Source organism: Strix uralensis, chromosome 4, assembly GCF_047716275.1.
Source record: "Strix uralensis isolate ZFMK-TIS-50842 chromosome 4, bStrUra1, whole genome shotgun sequence".
NCBI lineage: Eukaryota > Metazoa > Chordata > Aves > Strigiformes > Strigidae > Strix > Strix uralensis.
This window is the reverse complement of record NC_133975.1, coordinates 67456567-67478401: the sequence shown is the minus strand read 5'-3', so window position 1 is coordinate 67478401 and position 21835 is coordinate 67456567. Positions and strand designations below refer to the sequence as shown.

The following is a 21835-nucleotide window of genomic DNA, read 5'->3' as shown; positions in this document are numbered from 1 at the left end:
CCTCTCTGCTCAGGGCAGCGGAGAATCCCATTTAATGGCTTGAGCTTCTGAAACTGTTAATTAGCTCAAGTTATTCATCCTGAAGGCAATGGAGAGTTGGGTGTTATTCAATGGGAGCAGCATTAGATCCATTATTAGCAGCTCAAAACACCACAGAATGGGTTGGTTTTTTACAACCAACCACATCTTGCCTCACCAACTAAGAAAGTACGAGAGGGAGAATAAGTCCTGCTTTTCTCAAGAGCCCCCCTTTTTTGCAGTTAAACTGGCCCCTGATTTCATTTTACTGCTATTGGGACGTTCCACATGCTGCTCTCCGTTTCCACTCTCTAACTGAGAGTCGTTGCTGTTCGCAGGATGCAGAGCTCCAGCAGAGCAGTGCCTGGAGAGTCCTGCTGGCAGGACCAGCTCCATCCCTTGCAGGGCGTAAAGGGCCTCCCATATCCCATCATCACAAGGCAGAGAAGGCACCATCCCTGACCAAGCTGCTGCTGGCATGCAGCTCATGGCACTGGGTAGCGGTAAAGAAGAGAGTGCACCTACCCGTGGGAGAAAGTGGAAGAACAATCTGCGTGATGAACTTGAGTGGTCTTGAGAGGGAGGAAAGCAGCAGGCGGCTCAGGGTGCTGCACAGCAGCATTTTGGGGTGAGGACAGAAGCAGGACCCCTTTAAAGTGCCGAGGAAGCTCCTCGAGGGGGAGTTCCTGGGGGCCTCATGTATCTGACAGGGCATCAGGGGCTTGGGAGACCACAGTCATCTGCTGGAGTACATGTTCTTAATTATTACCAAGGATAGGTGCAACAATCATTTTGTAGCCCTGATTTGTCCTGCTGTGCTCAAGCTCTAGACTATTTATAAACTATTGTGGTGATTCCCTGTGGTACGTTAAAATACTATGTTGAAGGGGATATTTTAATACTTAAAAATAGCTAAGTGCCAGTGCCAGAACCCCCCTGCAAGAGGGTGGCATCAAGACCACTATAATCAGCTAAAAATCTAAGAGCCTCTTTCCTAAACCTGTCCTCAAAACATCAATCCATTTGAGAAGCAGTTTAATTTGGAAGGAAAACACAACACAGCAATCTTAGTAATGCAATATTTAAAGCCTTTTCCGGGGAGGAAATACTCCATGAAGCTGCAGCTGAGAAGACGAAATACTACCCATGAGTAAAGTGAACTGACAGCCCTATAGGTACCCAGGATCAGACTTCCCTTTTTATTATTTGGTGCTCCACATACATTCTGCTGTAGTTTTCCCACACAGGCAGTGGAAGACTGAGTGCTTTGCAGTGTTGCACGCTGGCAGCATCAGGGCAGTCACCCTGGCCAGCTGAAGCTCTCCTGCCTGCACCCGATCTCTGATACTTCTCATTTACAAAGCGTCAGGGATTGTGCAGCATAAGGGAGGCTGGGGTGCCACAGATTCCCTCTCAGGCTGAATTCTCACTTACGTCACTCTCCATTTCACTGGGATCACCCAAGATGAGTTCTTATGAGGCAGGTAGCAAAAGGTCAGCCTGAACAACCAAGATCCCAGGGCTACGATTTAGGGCTTTAATTCTCCTGTTACCACACCAACAGTTGGAAGGAGGAGAAAACTAAATCCTCAGCCTCCTCTTTAGTTCTTTTTCAAAGGCCACCAGCTCTTAAGTGCCACACACACACCTAAGGGTAGTTAGGGCATGTCCCTCAGAATGGTTTCCCTAATGGCAATCCATCAGCACGTAATTAGCCAAGGCCCAGGCAAGGGCTTCAGGGCCTTATTTTCTCCTCTTTTCAATATTCCCATTAAGTCCCATGAGATTCTGTGCCAGGATCCACAACCCCCCATCCACAGCAGGGAGCAAGGGTCAGGCTGCACAGCTCCCTACAGCAGGTGCAGAGGGACGTGCAGGAGCCCTACTCTTGGGGGCTTTTCCTTTTGTATTCACGCTGTACCTGTCCCAGCAGATCCTGGTCATGGCTGAACGCCTGAGCCTGGATGCAGGAACTGTTGGTACATATGATAAAAATGAAGACAAGCCCCACATCATTACAGTGGGTTTGCAAACAGACTGTGATCTTGCAAAAAATAATTAAAATATTAATGTGCCATGAAGCATCCCACAGGAGAATTACTTCTGTGCATAGAGTTGTCCTTCAGTGAAACCCACAACAGGGTTTGTGGGATCAAAGCCTACGTGTACATGGGCATGTTGCCCTCTATTGGCTGGTCACCGAGCGAGAGGCTATTTCCATCCCTTGGAATAGCGAAGATCTGCAGGAACAGTAACCCCTGGCAGCCTCCCTTTTGGGTCTGCAGCCCCAGTCTGAACCCCACAGCGCATGTGGTATTTAGAAAGAAAAAGTAATCCCTCCTTATTTATACTTGTCAGCAAGGATGCTGTTACAATTCTGATTTTGCTTTGATTTGTTAAAAACAAAAATCCCAGTGCTTCCCAGTTTTTGCTTTGGATACAGATGTTGGTTATTGCCCTTCAAGCCTTAGTGCAGACTCCCACCAAAGGGGCATTCGGGCTGAGATGGGGGCTGCAGGACGGGCTTGGTTTGCTAACCGATGGCAGCCGACAGGGAGGCTCTCTTAGAACCTGCTAGAAAAATGTGCAAAACAGTATCTTGAGCTTGTTGAACTGGGGTGGCCTTTGTATTGGTTGATGAATACCCAGCCAGGAAAAAAAAACAAAAAACAAAACAAAACACCCCACCTTCTGTAAGATGCAAAGGCTTCCTAACACCAAGAGTGCTGTTTTGCCTCAAGGATTACAGTAAATCTGTTGCCTTAAAATCCCTAGGGAGGTTCAGAATTTCATGTAGCGGGCAGAGAGGGGGTAAAAAAAAGAAGGAAAAGTTTGCATACATTGCCAAAATCTGCCCTGAGCCCTGCTCCAACAGCAGCATGGTTCCCATTGAACCGAGGCTGCAGCAAGAGAGCTCCAAGGAAAGCCTGGCTTGCTGCTACCCCCTGCCCCCCAAGCTGGTTTTGCCGTGCCTTCCTACTGCTTCAGCCAGTGTGCAGAAGTAATGAGCATCCCACAGCAAAGTTGAAGAAGAGCACTCTAAAAGGCTGCAGGTGCAGGTGGCTTTGCCTTCTTGATGTGTCAGAGTAGCATGCAGCCACCAGCAACGCGTATCCCACTTTTTAAAGTGCAACACTAAGGCAAACCCTTGAAGCCAAAGCCTAATCCGCTTACTTACTGTGTTGGTCTCATGGAGCTTTTCAGTCTACTCACAGAGTAAAACATCCTCATGGTGAGCCCTGGTAGCCAGCTCTGTCTGCTTGTAACACCACCAGTGTGTTATGGTAATGAAGTGCCTTTCATTCATGGATCTCAAAGCACTTTTTAAATGTAATGAATTACGGTTTATGAGCTTATTCTAAGCATGGCAAATTAAAATAAACAGAGATGAAAAATTTTAAAGGTTTTTCTGAACAATAAATCGACAAAGACTTATTTTTTTTCCTCCAGGGAATTAAATTATCCTTCTGTCCCTCATGCCAAAAAAAAAAAGAAAAGAAAAAAGTTGCTCAGACTTTTATCTTTCCTCATCACACTGTAATCATTTCTCTTCAGCCTCATTTCCCCCCCAGCTTTTTATTCAAAGAACTGAAGCAGCCTTTGCTCTGCCTTGAAATTTTATTTAAAAAAAAAAAGAAGGGGGGGAAGGAATGGATGAAGGGGAAAAAAATCCCTTTTCCTGACTAATACTAATAATACAGGTCAAAATGTCAGTCTATCTACAATTAAATGGAAAACAAAAAAGGTTTTCCCTTTTTCCCATGGTACAATGGCACTGGAATATAAATTACCGATGAAGATGAAATAATACTTCAAAGCACATGGGGAAAGGCAGCACAACGTTTACAAAGTATTTTCAACCGCAGGATGAAACATTGAAGACAACGGTAACCAATGGACTTCAGGGGGTGTCAGTGAATAGTCTAAAACTAGCATGCGGTAGGATTTTAGGTCCCTATAGTCTATGACCCCATGATATGCTTTGTTTAACAAGGGCAGCTGCAGTTATCAACAGATGTTTCAGCAATAAATAATTGGTATCATCTCAGAAAAGATCCATCTACCTGGGGAGAGGGCATAATGCTGCAAACACTGCTCCACTATTACAGCCACATTAATCTCCCATCTAGCCAGGTCTCTCAGGGAGTTTACTGCAGGTGTTTATCCTGGGAGAGAGCAGACAAACGCTCCAAAGTTAGAGAGCTGCGTGGGGATTGTAAAGGAGGTCAACCTCTGCCATAAATTTCTGTCTAAGGCCACACACACCAAAGAGAAAAAGAAAATAAATACCCAAGAAGCAGCCGCTCCCTGCCCCCCCCCAGCAAATTCAGGTTCCCTGCAACATGGGATGCTGGCGAGGGGATGCTGGGGCTGACACCTCCCAGCCCTGCAGTTGGCTTTTCCGGGCTTCTCATTGCTCAGTGCTATTCAAAGTAATCGTCGTTCTCAAACAAAACTTGCTGGGCTTACTTGGGCAGGGATCTCTCTGAAGCAGGTGAAATCTCCTGGCCACCTTGGAGTTGAGAGCAGCTTTGCAGCTGGGATTTCAGCAGGACCAGACCTCCTTGCCCTGAACCCCCAGATTTTCATGCCAGACTGCCCCTTCCCATGATGAATGGGACTGTGTTGGCTTCAGACGTGCACCACATTAAGGAAAAAAAACCCCAAACCCTCACAAACCTCATCTTTATTTTATGTCTGTCCTGCCAAAGGGATACTTATTAGCCTAGGTATTATGTTTACCATTGAAAAGGGAGTCCTCTATTTGCTACAAGTCACGTCTGACATGCCTCAGAGAAAATCAGAAAAGCAAAAAGCAACCTAAATTTCTTGCTGCTTTCTAATCTTTAAGCTCAAACTCATTCCCTTACAGGATGGGATCGCCAAGCACCATTTGGATCCTGCAGCTCCTTACACAGCCAAGTATCCTTCACTTGCAGGAGAAGTCACATTAAATTCTTGCCTTTCCTGCCTAGGTTTTGGCCAACTTTGGTCCTCAAAAGAATCCTGTCAAGTAATTTTCTTGAAAAAAGAGAAGCAGGTGATGAATTGTGCAAGCCCTACTAAAGTGAGTAATCCTCATTGCCTCCTAGCGGTGCTGCATTAAACAAGGCACAGCATTCTTTTCAAATTCATGGGGATTTTTTAAACTTTATGTAAACATTCAGCATTTTAGTTTTATTATAATGCCTGTTCTTCAGGGAAGAGGTAAACATTACCTTACTGGAAACAGAAACAGAACTGCCCTGTGAAACCAGAGGAATGGACAAAGCACATGCCCAAACTAGAGTGGACTGAGCATGAAAGTGAACAGAAACAGCATAAATACAGTCAAAATCATCGCTGCATGTTTCAGTGAAGGAATTGGTTGTTCTGCAAGGTGCTCAGTGCATGGACAATCCCTATATACCTCTAGGATCACTTATAGACAAGGCAGTGACAGTGCCCTCCGCTCTGCAATGTCTTTATCATTACTGTCTAGGCACATTTTATTTTGCACAGCAGCAGTCAAATGCCTGGACACACTCAAAACTTTATCATATGAATCCATTTTATCTTTTCTGCACCGGTCTAAAGTAAAAACCACATAAAACTGCAGGTACCAGCAAGACCTCAAATCAGCAGCCTTTCGTGGTGTTGCACATCCATCTGCTGCGAACTACATAGCCAACAGAGCAGAAGCCTAACCCTGAGGCAGAGCTCCCACTGATCTCACAACCTTGGCTGGGTTGCAGCGGCAGCAGAGGGCAGGACTTTTCTTCCCTTGGAAGATGCAGTGATGACATGCAGATGAGCTGTCTCACAAAGAAGAGGAAACCGTGATTCACACATGTTGCTTTAAAGCAACTTTAATGAAAAAAATCAGAAACTATATGTAGCTCCTGGCTCCCGCTCTTGTCTGAGGACTGAAACAAATAAAAGTCACATCTCCACTTTGGCCCTTTGGCCTCTGTGAGCAGCCCCATCCCAATGCAGACTCACTCACCTCTCTTTGCCAAGCAGTTCCTCACCTGCTGCTGCCACCATGCAGAAAAATAAGCCCCTGAACCCACAGGTGATACTACCTACCAGGGCTCTGTGTACCCTCAAGCACCTCAGTGGGACATTTTACACAACAGATGTGTTGAACTTCATACCAACAAATCAGGAAGCCTTGAGCTGATCATATCTTGCAGGTTTGTTTTGTCTTCTGGGCCAAGGTCTTGTTTGTATTGCCACTTCTCCGGCACAAAGGGCCACTTCATTTCCTTTGCCTCTTCCAGAAGGGTTTTCAAGTCCTCAGGAAGCAAAGCTGAAAAGGTCAAAGAGCAGGTAAAGATATTGCAGTGGGTTCAGGCACAACACTTACGACAGAGCACCTACCCTGTAAAAAGCATACCTCCCCTCCCCCTCAGACCTTCTCCCAGTTGCTACCAGATCTTAGCTCTTGCCACCAACCTCACTGGGAGGGAAAATGAGCTTGCCCATCATCCATTACCCTTGGCTGCTCTGCCCTCCAGGTAAATGGGAGCTGTCAGCCATTAAAAAGGCTTTTAGCAGGAAGTCACACTGGCTGGTGGATGGCTGGGTGTGAAGAGCTACTCTAAGAGAGACAGGAGGAAACCTGTTCCCCCATGCAAGGAGAGGACGGCTGGCAGAGCAAATGGGGCCAACAGCGCAGAAGACCTGTCCCTCTTGCTCAGGGCTTGCTGGTGACAGTGGCAGAGCCAGCTTGAAAAGCTGCATCCAAACTGGGAGATAAACCTGGACCATATAAAGCAATTAGACAAAGATCTAAAGGGATATAATGAATAACAAGCATACAGTCTTGAGAATTATTTGACTGATAATTCAGTAAAAAATAAGTTGTTGGCTTGAGTTACTCAACCTGATCTCAAAGCAGTAGCCGTAGACTACAGGACACAATTTCTCTCAGCATAAGAGAGCTCACTGCTATAGCAAGGCAGAATGTTTTAAGCCACATGCCTGAGAACTGCTATTAGCATGGCAGTGCCCACAGATGCATGGCAGATGCCAGCAGAAGCCTTGCTATGAGATACCCTGTTTGAACCTGATGCGCCTTCTTTGAAGCTGATGCACCTTCTTGGAAGCCAGCTTAGCCAAGTAATTCACACTGGCTGAGGATCTGGCCTGAGCTTCTGTATTTCTCTTGCAGATTGCAACAGAAGTTAAAAAGAAGTTAAGAGGACACGGTGCCCTTGGTCCAGGCATGCTCCTACCCAGGCACATGGAGCCGCACAGAAACCCCAGTCCTCACGCCTTTCACTCGAGGGTTTCCAATCCCTACTCAAACCACAGCTTCCCTCCCAGCTGGAAAGGCCAAGCACAAAGGAGTCAAAAGGAAGATTTTCCTTTTGGATGAGGGCAAAGTACTCCCAACTCCCATGCCTGGCCCCTGATACTCCAGCAATGTGCCAGACCTCACAAGGCAAGAGCTCAGTTTGGCCCTGCTCCCTCCCCAGGCTGGCCTTTCACCTCCCATTTACCATCAGCTTCTGTTGGATCTCCAACCTGACCCAACTAAGGATGCAATTGCTAGTAGGAGCACACAGCTAGAGAGCCGAGCTTGGATTTGTCCTTGCCTTTCAGCTACAGCCCACATTTTAATTTTCCTTCAAACAAGGGTGAAGCTGCAGCCCGAGTGTGCTGTGCTAACCACTCGGCTGGGCAGACTCTCTGGCCAATAAAAGTGGATTAACAAGGATTATTGACCAGATGGGGTTAATGGTGATCATCAGCTGCAGATCTACCCCCTTCTGGCCATTAATCCCCAGAAAAAACCCTGCTCAGAGATCATCATTGCTTTCACGAGGCAATGCAATAAATGTATTAGTACATATTTTTTAATCAGTCCTTTACAGATGACTGTAGAAAATGCACTACATTAAAAGTCTATTTCATGCTCATATTACAGCACATCCACTGGCACATTTTTCCTAGGAAAAAGTGGGAAGCCAGATATTTAGGGTCCTTTTTCCAAAAAGTCACCTTTAAAAAGATACCACTTGTTCCAACCCGCATCTTCTCACTTGTTGCTGCAGCTCTGGATACGTTTCCTGTTACACATCCCAGCTTCAGGTGCAGCCCTTCTGAAGTGGTGTCTGGAGGGGGTCAGCCCTCCACACTGTGGCAAGGTGGCCAAGCGGCAGAGCTGGAGGGAAGAGGAGGTCGTGCTCCCACCCTCACACTTCTCACTGCAAAATCAGTGCAGGAACAGGGATACTCATCTCATCACAAGGAACGCAAAATGACAGACAGAGCGCTTTATCTTTTGACATTTTGGGGAGGGATCTAGAGAAAGAGAAATAGGATGCTTAGACAGACAGCCTTACTGTCTCCTTCTCTAACTTCTTCTGTCTTTCTGACACAAACTCATGCTTACTTAAATAACACTGAAATAGGAAAAAAATCAGCAACTATGAAAATAATCAGTGGGATAATGTGGATGTTGGTATTCTCTCTAAAGCATAAAGGTATTACTGCACTAAAGAACAAAGAATATGGCCAAATTCTTTAACATTGAACTTTGATTTTTAAAGAGGCATCCTCAGCAGTCACTACTGCCGAGCTGGTTAGAAATGGAAACCAGGCTAACATTTACAGAAGGATTTGGCAATCTAGGAGCCTTTAGTCATCTTTGGGGTTGGACACTTGTGTAAAGCTAGCAGGATACTGCTTCGAGCCTTGCTGTGACATCTAGTTGTCACCACATAGAAATAAACAAAATTAGCATGTTAATGACAATAAAATGATGCTGTATCACAAGAACATCCGCTAGAACCACACCAATCAGTTGGGGAGCTCGTGTGAACAGTCCTGCAGCTTTCAGCTATAAACCAACTTCCAGGACGAGAGCTTACTCTTGCCACAGATAGCTGTTCTCATCGATAGCTGTTCTCACTGCACGCGATATAAATTCATAAATTGACAAAGGTTGAACTGGCACAGAAGTTGTTTGGAACAATTTCTAGCCTAAAAAGAAACAAAAAAGCAATCCATACCCATCTAACACCCATTCTGCCCCCTCAACTAAAGCGAGATGAGGATGCGCTCCTCCTCTCCCCTCTTCCCCCCATTTATAGGTATCTGGCTTTCAGTTCCTCCTGTGCCTGGTCTGAGAAAGCTGGGGTGAACAAAGGCAGCCCTGGGAGGAGAGGGGGCAAAGCAACCCCCTCCACCAGGAAGGTCCCCCCGAAAACTGAGAGTTGCTGACCTGCGAGGCCCTGCCTTCCCCGGGCAGAGAGCCCCAGCAGTTATTAATGTTGTTGTCACCACCCCGCTGCTGGGTATTTTTCTTTCAGCTGATGGGAACACGGTGCTCGGAAAAGACTGAGCATCACTTCAGGCTCTGATCGCCCATTTCCTGAAGCAGTTTACCTGAAGGACCATGGCTAATCAAGTGATTATAAGGGCACTGATTTACCTTATCTGGAACTAAACTGATTATTTCTCATACTTTGTGGTATTTAATAGGAGAAAAGGAGGGAGGAGCATGAGGGAAAAAAAGCGCTACCTGATTAGGAGTTCAAGAGCCTATTCTAAGGAGCCATAATAAAACTTAAAAGAATTTGTGATGAGGAAACAAAGTACCCTTTGTTGAAAACAAAAAAAAGAAGAGAAAAATCTTCCAGTATCCATAACAGAAACCTATACGCCACTCTCCACCACAGACAGACTTAGGTGCTTCAGAAAAAGGCAGCTGACCTCCCAGCAAGAACAAGGATGGTCAGAAAAACATATTCTCAATGGCTCTGTGCTCCGAGACAAACAAAGGATTTTAAAGATCAAATTAATGTTATGGCTGAGTCATTCATGCAAAGCAAAACTAAACATTATTAACATTAAACTGGAAAATGGACAGTACTGCAGATGTGTCACGCAAAGGAAAAGATGAACATAAACAGGTTTTTTGTGGTTTTTTTGCTAATGGCTTTGTTTTTCCTCCCAGAAGTTTCACCTTCATCCTTTACTATATCCTTCTGTACTTGCTGAAGTTATTTTTCTGTGTGGCAGAAAGGAGTACATAACCTCCCTACCCTGTACCGAAAAGGTGTAACTCAAACAAATTCAGAAATTCAAACACGGCTTTTATTTCATGGATAAATAAGCTGTGGAAATGAAGTTATGCAGCCCTCTGAAAGTCTGAACCTAGAGAAAACTGAACCGTGCATTACATCCTTTTATGACTGACATGAACTGGATTTTCACTGGAATTAAGAAATAATAGATTTTTTTTTTTTTTTTTTTTTTTACAAACCATTCTCAAAGCACCATGGCAATACCAAAATAAATGCTGGTTTCCAGCAGGTAATGCCAGCATTAAAACAAATGAAGAACCCTTCTATTACAGCTCTTGCTAAATACTGCTTCCTTTCCCAGTTATTTATTCCAGCCATTAGCTGGCATGGATTTTCCTTTCAAGAGGGATACTGCAAGTTTTTTTTCTTTGGACACCACTTATAGAGGTCACGCACATTTTACAAGATAAAGATTCAGGCAATGAGCTCTTTAATATATTAGGAGAAGCTGACAAACAAAAAAGGCCCTCCCCCAGTTCCTATGAAAGGAGAGGAAATATGTGCCCTTATTCAAAAGTTGCATCCTTTTCTTTCTTTCTTTTTTTTTTTAATAACTGAAATTTATGTGCATCAGCAAACTTTTGGGCATTGTTCTTCCCAAACTAAACTGTTCCTTACAGCCTCATGTTTACTGAAGCCTAAAATTAGAACTGACAGCAATTCACTACAACAAAGTGGACTTCTTTCTCTGCCTGCCTGTAGCCTGCATCCCATTCATGGCCTCGAAATCCAGGCATCTCTTGACACTCATCTGCCAGGAGAAGAAAAATAGGGCAGGGCTGAGGACCGGCGGTTTCTGCTGTGGTCCTGCCACCTCTCCTGAGGACCTCACCTTGGCACTGACAATATTCTTGCTCATCTTCCTCGCCCGTGTCAGCCTTCGCCGACAGGAGTGTGTCCAGAGCTCGCTTGCACTCCTCCAGCAGCGTGGCCACAACATTTTGATTATTCATGAAGGCTGATCCCACTCGGCTGTGAATTGGGTGTCCCCGGGTGCACAGTGATCAATTACTTAAGAGAAGACACGGATTCTAAATGAAAAGGATCCCTTCAAGGCTGAGGTACCTGGCGAACAAAGGAGGGGGAAAATGATTAACTAAAGTATCATCAATTATCTGAAAGGCTCAAGCAGGGAGAAATAATAGGGGAAATACATGAAAATACATGACAGCCTCGGAGGACTTTATTAGAGGAGTGTGTGAAATTACTGCAGGGTCTCAGTGACAAACTGTGTGAGGCGAACATCTCCGAGGTGCCAGGGAGAAAGGACGGGCTCTTCAATGGAGCTGTGAAATCCCAAGCAGGGAAGTGACTAGCCAGGCTGCTCCGAAGCCCTTTGCACCTGGGAGGCTCAGGCTGTCGCACACTGTTAGCCGGGATTGAATGGCAGAGCCGTGCGTGCTCTGAACTGGTGGAGGAGGCTGCGTGCATTTACCAGACCACAGGGGCCGTCTCTTTTACCCTGGGCCACAGGAGCACATTGCTTTCTCACCTCCTCTCACGCTAGCCAGGCTTCTGCCACAAAACACAGTGCCCTACCATGGTTTGGTTGAGGCACTGAAGCAAAAATAGTCTTTGAAGGAGCCCGCCAGAACGAAAAGACTTTTTGCTGATGCTGCAGCATGCAGCAGGAGCTCACCTAGCACAAAGCCACAGGCTTGCAGGACAAGCGCTGCAGTTGATCACAGCTTCACCAGCTCTGTGACAGACAGAAAGGACTGGGGCTTTCGACCATCTTATCAAACACACAAGGCTTGTTTTTGTCACAGCCAGGTCTCCACAATCAGATCAGATCTCAGGAACCTTTCCAAAACTGATAAGCCCCGCTTCCCACCTCCCACATCGACACCATCCCTCTGCCTCCCCAGGCTGCCCACCTCGTGTCCCCAATCTCAGGAAGCGCTGCTGGCACCAGCATTGCCTGGGTGCTGCCAAGCATCCTTTGGGCCAGGGGCACCCACAGCTCAGGGCTGAGGAGATCAGCTGGTAGCAGCCAGGCGTGGGCTCTGCAACTTGCACATCATGTGCAGGATACCAACGCTAAATCCTTTCCAGTTCCTACACTAATTTTGGGGGAAGTCCCTAGTAGTAGAGGTCTGCCAGTGTCTGCTTGAACTGCTTCTATCCAAGGCTGCCTCTCTGTACATTCACCTGGCTGTCTGGCCTGCCATAATTTTTCCACTGCAAGTCCTTCAGGAGTTTAGGACATTGCCAATGTTGATGAATTAAAAAAACCAACCATTTCCATCCCAGGTATCTGGCTCAGCATCTGCCAAAACTGTTGAGCAGCTTTCAAAACTGAAGCACGAAAGAAATACTTTGTTTTTTCCCACCAATTTGGTGATGGTTTCACTTAGAAAACTACTCCCACAGTTTGAAGCAATATAGTCAGAAACGACCTCTGTGAAAGCATTTCTAAAATTGGGGAAACAGTAAGGCTATGAAGGAGGAAGGGGAGTGCAAAGGGACACACATACAGACAGTTTTCTCTGCTGACTAGAAGAAACGACTTACATTTTAGCAGCTAAATTTCCAGACGTTTTTTTTTCCTTTCTGTTGCAACTCTGGGATCACTGGATCCCAGCGCTGGTGGCAGATAGTCTGTGTTCTCAACAGCACCAAGTAAGAGCAAGCTGCCAGATTGAAAAGCAGAGGGCAAAAGAGATGCACTCATGCGAAAGCAGAGAGGATCAGAGAGCCTGTCGTGGAAGGGCAGGTGGAGCAGGGCAAAAGATGGGATTCATCAGCAAAGAGCCTGGAGGCAGGAGGTGGTCAGTGGGGCTGTGAATGACTCTGCAGACAAACACCAGAAAAAGAAGAAATTTAAAAAGTAGCCAAAAAAGGAAGGCTAAGGGCAGGAGCATAGGCACAACTGGACAGCAGGGTAGACAAGCAAAAGATCAGTTAGATGCAGAGCCATGGATAAAAACTTAGGCAAGACTAACACTTAAATGCTCAACATTTTCTAGCATCTGAGGCTCGGCTTTGTGATCACAGCGGCGTTTTGCTGGCGTCAATCCTTCCTGTGCAACCCACACCGGTGAGCACCTCGGCAGGACTTCCTTCTACTCCAGCTGCACCCCAGAGCACGTCACGAGAAGGTCCTGGCACAGTATTTGACCAGCTGCAAAAGCAGACTGTAGTCTTCACATTCTGGAGGGCACAAGCCATCCTCTAGTAAGAATTAGCCACAGAATAGAATCCTAGAATATCTTGAGCTGGAAGAGATCCCTAAGGATCATCAAGTCCAACTCCCTATATAGGGAGTCTCAAGAGTACAGTGACGGACTGAGGAGCTAGCTTCAGTTCTTAGGTCTGCTGTTGATGTCAAGTCATGTAAGCTGTGCCTCATTTCTCCTCGTCACATACAAGAGAGCAGAACAGAGATACCATCTGAGATCAGGTCTGTTTGTTGCGCCTCTCAATGGACAGCTAGAAAGCTCAGGTGCTGTGAAGTCAAGTTTGTCAGGGTCTGTGAGATGTCTACTGTATGAACGAATAAGAAGCCCATATAGTGAAAAAGTGCTCCGAGGAACAACCCAGGTTTCATTGCTGTGGTTGCGATTCTCAGCCAACCAACTCTGTGCTCAGAAAGCTGTTAAAAAATTAACCCACCAGAAAAAACAATCAAATAAAATATACAATACAGGTCAGAGTTCTTATAACGAGAGCAGGTTAAAGTCTGCACTCAGGTTCAGTTCCCGCATTTCTGCTGTTTTCCCTCCCCTTCATAGCTCTGCCCAAGCTGATATTTCTATCTTCCTTTTCTCCAGTACTTTTGATTATAATTGCCTTCCTGGCAGAGGATTTAGAGGTGTTCTCAGAAAACAGGTGCACATGCAGGTATCAACACAGTCCAAGAATACAACTCCTAAACATGGCAAAGTTAAAAGAAAGCCACAAACACAGAATTTACAGCTGAAAGCCTCTCCTAGTGCTTCTCTCCGCAGCCTTGTACAAGACATTAAGAAACAAAGCAGAAGGAAAACCCAGAAAGGGTTGTCCATCTTTTTAAGCTCCAAGTAAGAGCAAACAGGGCCACTCCATGCAGGGCACCATCCCACAGGGTTTGAGCCAGGTGAGCATAGCTGGGTGCTGGTAACAGGGTGCTGGGATCACCCCCCCACATGGCAAAGGGATGGACCAGGCACAGGGCCTGTTTAGGGGTTGCTGTCAGGAGCAAAAGGAGACAGGGCTGGTGACACAGCTACAGCATGGTCCAAAGTCCACCCAGGAGACGGGGCTGAACTATCTGTCACTGACAAAGATAATTCTAAAAAGAGACCACCACACTGACGGGATTTGCTCACAGCACAAGGTCCTAGTCCACATCCTAGCTCACAAAGGTCCCCTCTCCCTAAGCACCTCCAGGTCAGCAAGTACAGACATCTGAACCTGGTGACAACACCCAGAAAGTATACTCTCGGGAAAAGCAGAGTCCTCTCCTCCTACCCTGCCACGTCTAGAAAAGTGGATCCAGTTACTGGTTACCCACTGGGGAAAAGAAAAGCAGCCCCCTCTACTATAATCACAGTAACACACCTATGCTAGCATTACTTGCTGCATTAACCGCTCTGACATCTGCTAATTGATTTATCTGATTACCCAGCCCTGTGGGAAGGAGCGTGTGGCCATCCCATGAGTACCTCCCAGGTTGGAATGAAGCATCCCTGCCATCTGGCCCTGACTCCATTCCTTTGTGTAATTGATTTCTCAAAAAATCTCATTTTCTAGGGAGTCCTCTCTAGCAACCCCCCCCCACATATACACCTATCTCAGATCCACTGTGAACATTAGTCTGACTGAATGGAGGAGACTGCTTCAAGAGCATGCAGAAGTACGGTGGAGAAAGCTTGCGTTCAACTCCCACCTCGCAGCCCTGGTAAATATTTGTTCATAAACACAATTTTCAATGAAGGTGCACTAAAGCAAACAAGTGCTCGCACACTTGCCTCTACAAAAAATAACATGGCATTAAGAGCATCCAAGGGATCTTACAGACATGCTCCAACTTATCTATCTATGTTGCAGTCCAGAGCCCAAAATTAGTCTTTTAAACCCAGCTCGTGGAAAGGCTGGAGGGCTGCAGTGCTACAGCCTGGAAGATCACATTGGATCTTTACTGTAAGCAGGAGGGCCCCGTGGCTTTGTGAGCCACACAGACTGCCAGGCTCACAAAGAACTGATGTGGCTTAGCAGGGAAGCTTAAATTAGTGTCAAAGTACAGCACTTGGCTTCCTAGGATTGTAAAGATTTAACTCACTGGGAAACTGCCAGATCTATAACAGTGATAGATGAATGTCAGCGAGAAATTTTTCTTCAAGTACATTTTTCCAAAGAACTGAATAAACAGCAAGGACACTGAGACTAATAAATAATGGTTTACAACAGCAGTGACAACAAAGTGCTGGAACCATATAGAAAAGTGCAATAAACTGTACATTAGTACTCAGAAGGAAGATAGCCTTTTGAGACCCATCACTAGGGGCATGACTCGCATCATAAAATCAGCTTAAAATGCACCAAAGAGCTTTAAACTATAGGAGCATCCTTTACACAGATGCCACTTTGTAAGTTGTGTTTTGTGACAGCTGTAGCATTGAATGACAGCTGGGATGTGAAAATAACCAAGCACGCAGCTTATGGACCTGGGGTAAATGCAGGACCTGAGACTAAAGTTGAACGGCAGAACCAGCAAAAACTTCTAGAGGCCTTTAGAATCCTCTGAATGCTTTCTAATTAGCTCTCTTCAAGTATTGTTAAATCCTAACAAACAGTACTTTAAGGACACTACAGGTTTGAAGTGATAAAAACTGCAGCTTCATATGCTGCAAAACTGCCCAGACAAAAATGTTCTCTAAGGACGCACTAACCAATGCTGTAGCTACCACTTTCAAAACACATAATAAAAACAATTTTGCATCAGATTGAGGATTTAAGCATTTTTTGGTGACAGGAAAGATCCTCTACTCCAGCTTTGGGCACAGAGTGTTTTTAAACAGTTGATGTAATTTTAAAACAGAAATGACAAAAAAAAAAAAATCTGTGCCATTTCTGGTTGGAGCCTGGATTAAAATAACTCCTTGCATCAAATATGATGAAAAAAATTACAAAGGTCTCAGCGGATGAAAAAGTATATTTCTGTGGTTGCCCTCTAATCGGGGCTGGAGTTCAGAACAAGAGGGAGGAAGGGAGGGCGGAATTGGGTGGGCTACAGTGAAATGATCTCTTTAATAAGAAATGGGCCATACTGTGACATTTCAGAGCCCTTGGGCTAGAAGACCAAAAGATCTGTCAAGAGAAAGGAATTTTAAGTTCTGCTGTGGGTAGAAGGAAGCCTGGGAGTCAATCTAGCTAGTCTAAGACTGCAATTAGCTTTGGAGGCTTTAAGAAAAAGAAGATGTAATTGCCGCATTCAAACTTCAAATACGGCAAGCATAACAAGCATTGGTTTCTCAGACAACATCATTTGTGAAATTTTCCACAGCATTATGGTCCTGAAACACAAATTAGAGATCGCCAGACCTTTTCTCTCTGAAAATATATTATCCTAATTTTCATGTTATTCAAGCTACCCTCCAGTTCCAGGGAGACTAATGAAGAGGAAGCAAAGACCTGATGAGTTCCATGTGGAGACTACATTTATGGATTAATCCCAACAGGGAGCAAATAAACCTTATTCCCAGAGCTCTCGGTTGGGACTCAACACAATCAATCGAGGAATGGATAGTTATTTATGACCGGGGCTGTTTTGACTTTCAAATAAACATTTTAATTATTATAAGTGCTACACTGGAACTTAGAATCTGAGCCCTGTTTTCATTTTGATGCCTTGCTCTCCTCCCTTCTAATCCCAAACCACTCTGGTCATTACGATACTGTGCAAATGATACTGATTTTCATGCCTGTAACATTTGAAAGCATTTGCCAAGGTAAAATCCACCAGCCGGACAAAGTAGGGAAAAGGAAGGAAGACAAGGGAGGAGGATCCCTCTGAGCGGAGCCTGTATAAATGAAAGGAACTCCCTCAAACTACACTGGGACTAAAGAAGCAGAGGTGTCCAACTCTGAAACCCCTTTCTAATATTGTTGGCACACCTTGATCCATCTTTGTGTGCTACTTTTCTCTGCCTGCTCTTACAAACAATTTTAATAGCCAAAGTACTTCAGAGCATTTCTTTTCTAAGTTATTTTTCAATTCAATATCTGCACCACTTGCACTTCTAGCTTTTCCCTCCAGTCTAATTCCACAGGCTTTCCCATATCCTTTAGTCATGCCAACACCACAGAGTAGGACAGCATTGTTCATGCGTGCTGGGGTAGGAATCCTTCCCTCTGACTCTGTAAAATCCAGTTTCCTTGTTCTAATCAAGTAATTAACTGCCCAATACGAAGACTGCACACAGTAGCTCGTGGTGTACTGTGGCCTATCTACACGTGGCTTCCCTAAGGTCAATGAAGCTACACTAATTTTTGCAGGACCTTTTTAAGCTGGTATGGTCTCTTGTGAAATAAGGAGGATAGGGTGAAATCATGACACGGAGGCAGTGCTGAATCTATTAGAGCTGCACCTCCTCCTGCAGCTGATAAAGTTATGGTCTCATCTTCACTCCATATTATGATATTTTGTTTCCTCTTGCTTTCTGAAAAAATCGCGGAAGATTGCCCCTAGAAGAGCGACTGAACATTGAGGCTGGTATTTTTCCCTTCAGCAGGTAACAGGGAGCATGCGCATCGTACAGGACCCTCAGCTGCTCTCCCTCCTGTGGATTTGCGCACAAGCCTTCTGGGGTCCTTCCCATTACACGAGTCAAAAATAACAGGCTCAACTTTTATTTTCAGATTTGGCAACTTAAGGGAAAAAAAACAAAACAGAAAAAGAAAACATGCTTATGATAATTTAGCAAAGGTTTCAGTGATTGAGTTAATATCACCATCCACAGAAAGCAAATTCAGTTTCTTGACTACTTTAATGCACACATGCTTGTGTTTTCCTAGAGCCTTTACCTTGCTTTTCAATGCACAGAGGCTTTGCCTCATGAAAGAGAAAAGATGGTTTAAATAAAAAAAAAAATCGATTTGCTAGCAGCTTTATTTATTTATTTATTTAGTTTACTTCTCTGGCTTAAAGATTAGATGTTTTCTTTTGGTAAAGCTGGATATACCAACTGGCATTGGCTGTATTAAAATAAGGAAGAAGCTCAATCAAAAAGCCTCTCCTAAGGCAAGCTTTCTTGTTAATATGCACCAACATGAAAGGCTTTCTTTTCATCCTATACAACTACAGTGTGTGTAAATTGCAGGGGGCTCATTGGCATAAATCTTGGCTGTGACCTCTGAGGTAAACTGGATTTACATTACTTTCTGACAAGAATTAAATGAAGGCCTTGTGGATATATGAACAGCCTTCTAGACTGCAACAGATGGGCATGAATGTGCTCCCTAGGCAAACTATCAGTGACATCTGTGTCCTCCAAATTCTGGTGGTCTCAGCCAATTAGCAGGCAAAAGGAAAAAAAAAAAAAAAAAAAATAGCCGGCCTCTGCACAGCTACCATAGCCAGAGCTGAAGCAGAAGTGCTTCTGTTTAGAAATGGGATCAAGAACAGCCTCCAGCAGCAAGGAGGTGGTTAGCCGGCTGGGTATAATACGGAGGCAACATTACAGAAAAAGCTGAAGTAATTAGGTAGAACAGATATTAATATTAATACAGAACAAATCCCAGCTTCAGCTAAGCCTGCATAAGGCTAATGGGCTACCACGATGGATTTACACTGCTATAGCAAAGAACAGAGTTTTGTCAGTCCAAAAAAGCAGAGGAGGGGTCAAAGCAAAGCCTGGTGCCTGACACAGCTAAGGCAGGCATTGCAGAAGCCCGACTCTTGATCTGTATTCGAACCTCCACCACAACCCGCTCTCCCTGCAGCAGTGTGAACCAAGTACCCAAAGAGAAACCCTGCCCGTGCAGACCTGCACTTAGGAATCATAGAATATCGCAACTTGAAAGGGACCCATAGGAATCATCAAGTCCAACTCTGAGCGTGCCTCCCCGGGTGGATGGGGTCAGGTATGCAACATACTCGACAGCTGCCGCACCTGCTCCAAAGCTGGGCTTAATGCATTGTGGAAGAGCATTTAAGCTGAAAACAGACCAGGAAAAGAGCTTTTCTGGTACAGTTTGCTAGAACGAGGTTTGGGATTTCTTAGTGCAGCACAGGCACAAAACAGAGCTTCAGTAAATTTACTTCTATTAAAAACAAAACAAAGAGGAGCTCCAGAGCTTGACTTCAAAGCTACCCTCAATCAGAGAAGGCATTCGCCAGCACTTTTGTAAGAGCAGTCAGGCTGTAGGATCTCAGGGGGGGGTGGCAAGTGGGGGGGACGGCAAGTGGGGGGGGACAATCACCCACAGAAATCCACATAAGCCAAAACCACATGGCAACTGCCCACTGCAGAGAGCTGGCAGAAGCAGGTACTGGGGAGACAGAACCGGTAATCGAACTACACAAACTCCAGTTTGCTAAACACTCACTGCCCGAGATCCATGTTTTCAGGTCGTTCAATTATACCAGAAGAGTGACCCAAACAGATACAAAATGTGCAATAAAAGCCATTCCTCACAAAACCTGTTCTCTGTCTCCCAGTTTTTAACCAAGCTCTACACCCAGCCGCACATCCCTTCCGTGCCATGGCAGGAGTGGGCAGGACCTCTGGCTAAAACCAGATCTGCAATGGACCCGACACTGGGTGCTGAACAAAAGCACCTGTTGTTTTGCCCTGGTCATGACTTTTCAGAGAGGCCATTTGGGCACTTTCCCCTCACCACTGCTATCTCATGTACTAATAGGGGATGTAAAAAAGGGAATAATTGAGGGGCAGATCAATAAATTAAAAAGTTCTTAAAAAAAAAAAAAAGACAGACATAATGAATTTGGTACAGCACATATTTTTAGATCAAAGATGCCTTTGAAGTGACAAACCCTTAATCCATAAACTACTGAAGCACTTCCTTTCTCTCCCAAACTACTTGTTGTCAAATAAAATGGAAGTTAAGGAAATTATCTTTATCTGAAAATGGCCAAAAGAAGCCATCACCTAATGACAGCCTTGTCAAAATGACAATTGGGGAAATTGTTAGGAAGGGGAGGGCTGACGACTGGAGGAATAAGCTTGCTGTTTGCTCTAATCTGGTCGGGCAGGCCCCACACAATTCCAGTCAGCTTGCTGTGTGAAACAGCTAAGTCTTTGTCAATGTGAGCAGGGGCTGGAAAGACTTCTCTTTCATGAATATGTATCACCACCCTCCACGTCTACAGAAAAAAACCCCTTCCAAACAACAAAATAATAAAAAAAAAACCATCCTATCCACCACCATAAAAAAAATAAATCCCAGGACAACAAAATCCTAAGATATGGAGCTGTCCAGAGAGAAAAAACTATTAAGTAATGAAAGCGCACGTTTTGGAAACAGAGCCAGAAGGATCTTCTTCCCAAAGGCTTTCTTTGGACTTTTATTCCCCAACAGACTGGGATGAGGCACTTCAAGTCATCACTTGTAAGTACACAAAAGCAAAATGGCCCATTGGGGTATACAATGTCTATCACTGTATTTTATATCTAGCGTTTGTCTGAACGCACTTGCATGGACATCAAACCCCAGGCCACGAATACACACCGCTGGGCTGGTAAGATGCCTCACATGAATGCCTGCTTACTTGTGTGAGGAGGAAAGCACCCATAGCAGGTTTAAATGCTTCCATGGGCAAAGGTTTCAAGTCAGCTTCGTATCAGAGTAACAAATTCGCTGTGAAGCTTACAAATACACAACATCAAAAATAAAGATGATTCTAGGTTTAATAAACTACATACAGCACACTAATACAGTAAGAATGGGTGCCTTTACATGTGACACCACAACCGAGGCTTTCAGAAGCAGCCAGTGATTTCCCAGTGCTCCCACTAAAATCATTTTCTGAGAGATGTTCATGACCTTCTGGAAATAAAATCCTTCACAACATCTCAAGTCAGACACTTTGAATCACAGGTCCCCTTGAAGTTTAGGGGCTTTTTTTAACATATACACAACACTAAATTTCAAGCATTCAAAAGTCTGGCATAAAACTGAAATTCAAGAGCCAAATTAAGCCTCCTGGACTGCCAGTTGAGGCTGATGTATAGACATAAAATGCCTTAAAAAGAAGAAATGGCTGAGAAACGCATGTCAGAAATACTGTGTCTCTGCAGGACCGATGCTGAAATTATTGTAAGCCCAAACATGGTGTTTAAAGCAACAGAAGGGCAGACAGGGAGAGAATGCAGGATCAAACCAAGCCTACGCTTGTTGCAGAAAACCCAAATGAAGATATTTTAAGATGTTGTAGATTTTGTCTCTACTGGAGAGCTATAATTAAAGTATTTAACAGTGTTTGAAAAGTTATCTTCAAATGTTTGTTATTACCTTTTTAACTTTGCTTGTAAAACTGCAAACTAGATCTTAATTTACTATAGAGAGCTTTTGGTCATATCACATGCTTCAGTTTTTCTCCAAGTAACAAACAGAATATGAAAGTTTGACTTCCAGCAGAGATACCAAGATACAATGCCCAATTTTGAGATTTACAATATTATGCAATGTTTGCTGTAGACATTTCCATTTCATTAGCATATTCTACTTTACATGAAATCCAGCAATGAATGCTGTCCCTGATCTAAGGCTAATCCTCTTTAAAGAGCTACAGG

At 44.7% G+C, this 21835-nt stretch overlaps 1 protein-coding gene across 1 annotated transcript in view; it reads right to left on the bottom strand.

The window, feature by feature from the left end:
• The window catches only part of ALPK1 (alpha kinase 1), a 30004-nt gene extending 18954 nt beyond the window's left edge, over positions 1-11050 (bottom strand). The window contains exons 1-2 of the mRNA XM_074865152.1: positions 10930-11050; positions 6156-6310 (exon numbers count right to left, since the gene is read on the bottom strand). Of these exons, the coding sequence (XP_074721253.1) occupies positions 6156-6310; positions 10930-11050 (276 nt within the window). The remainder of the gene's footprint in view (positions 1-6155; positions 6311-10929) is intronic.
• Between the last annotated feature and the right edge of the window lie 10785 nt (positions 11051-21835).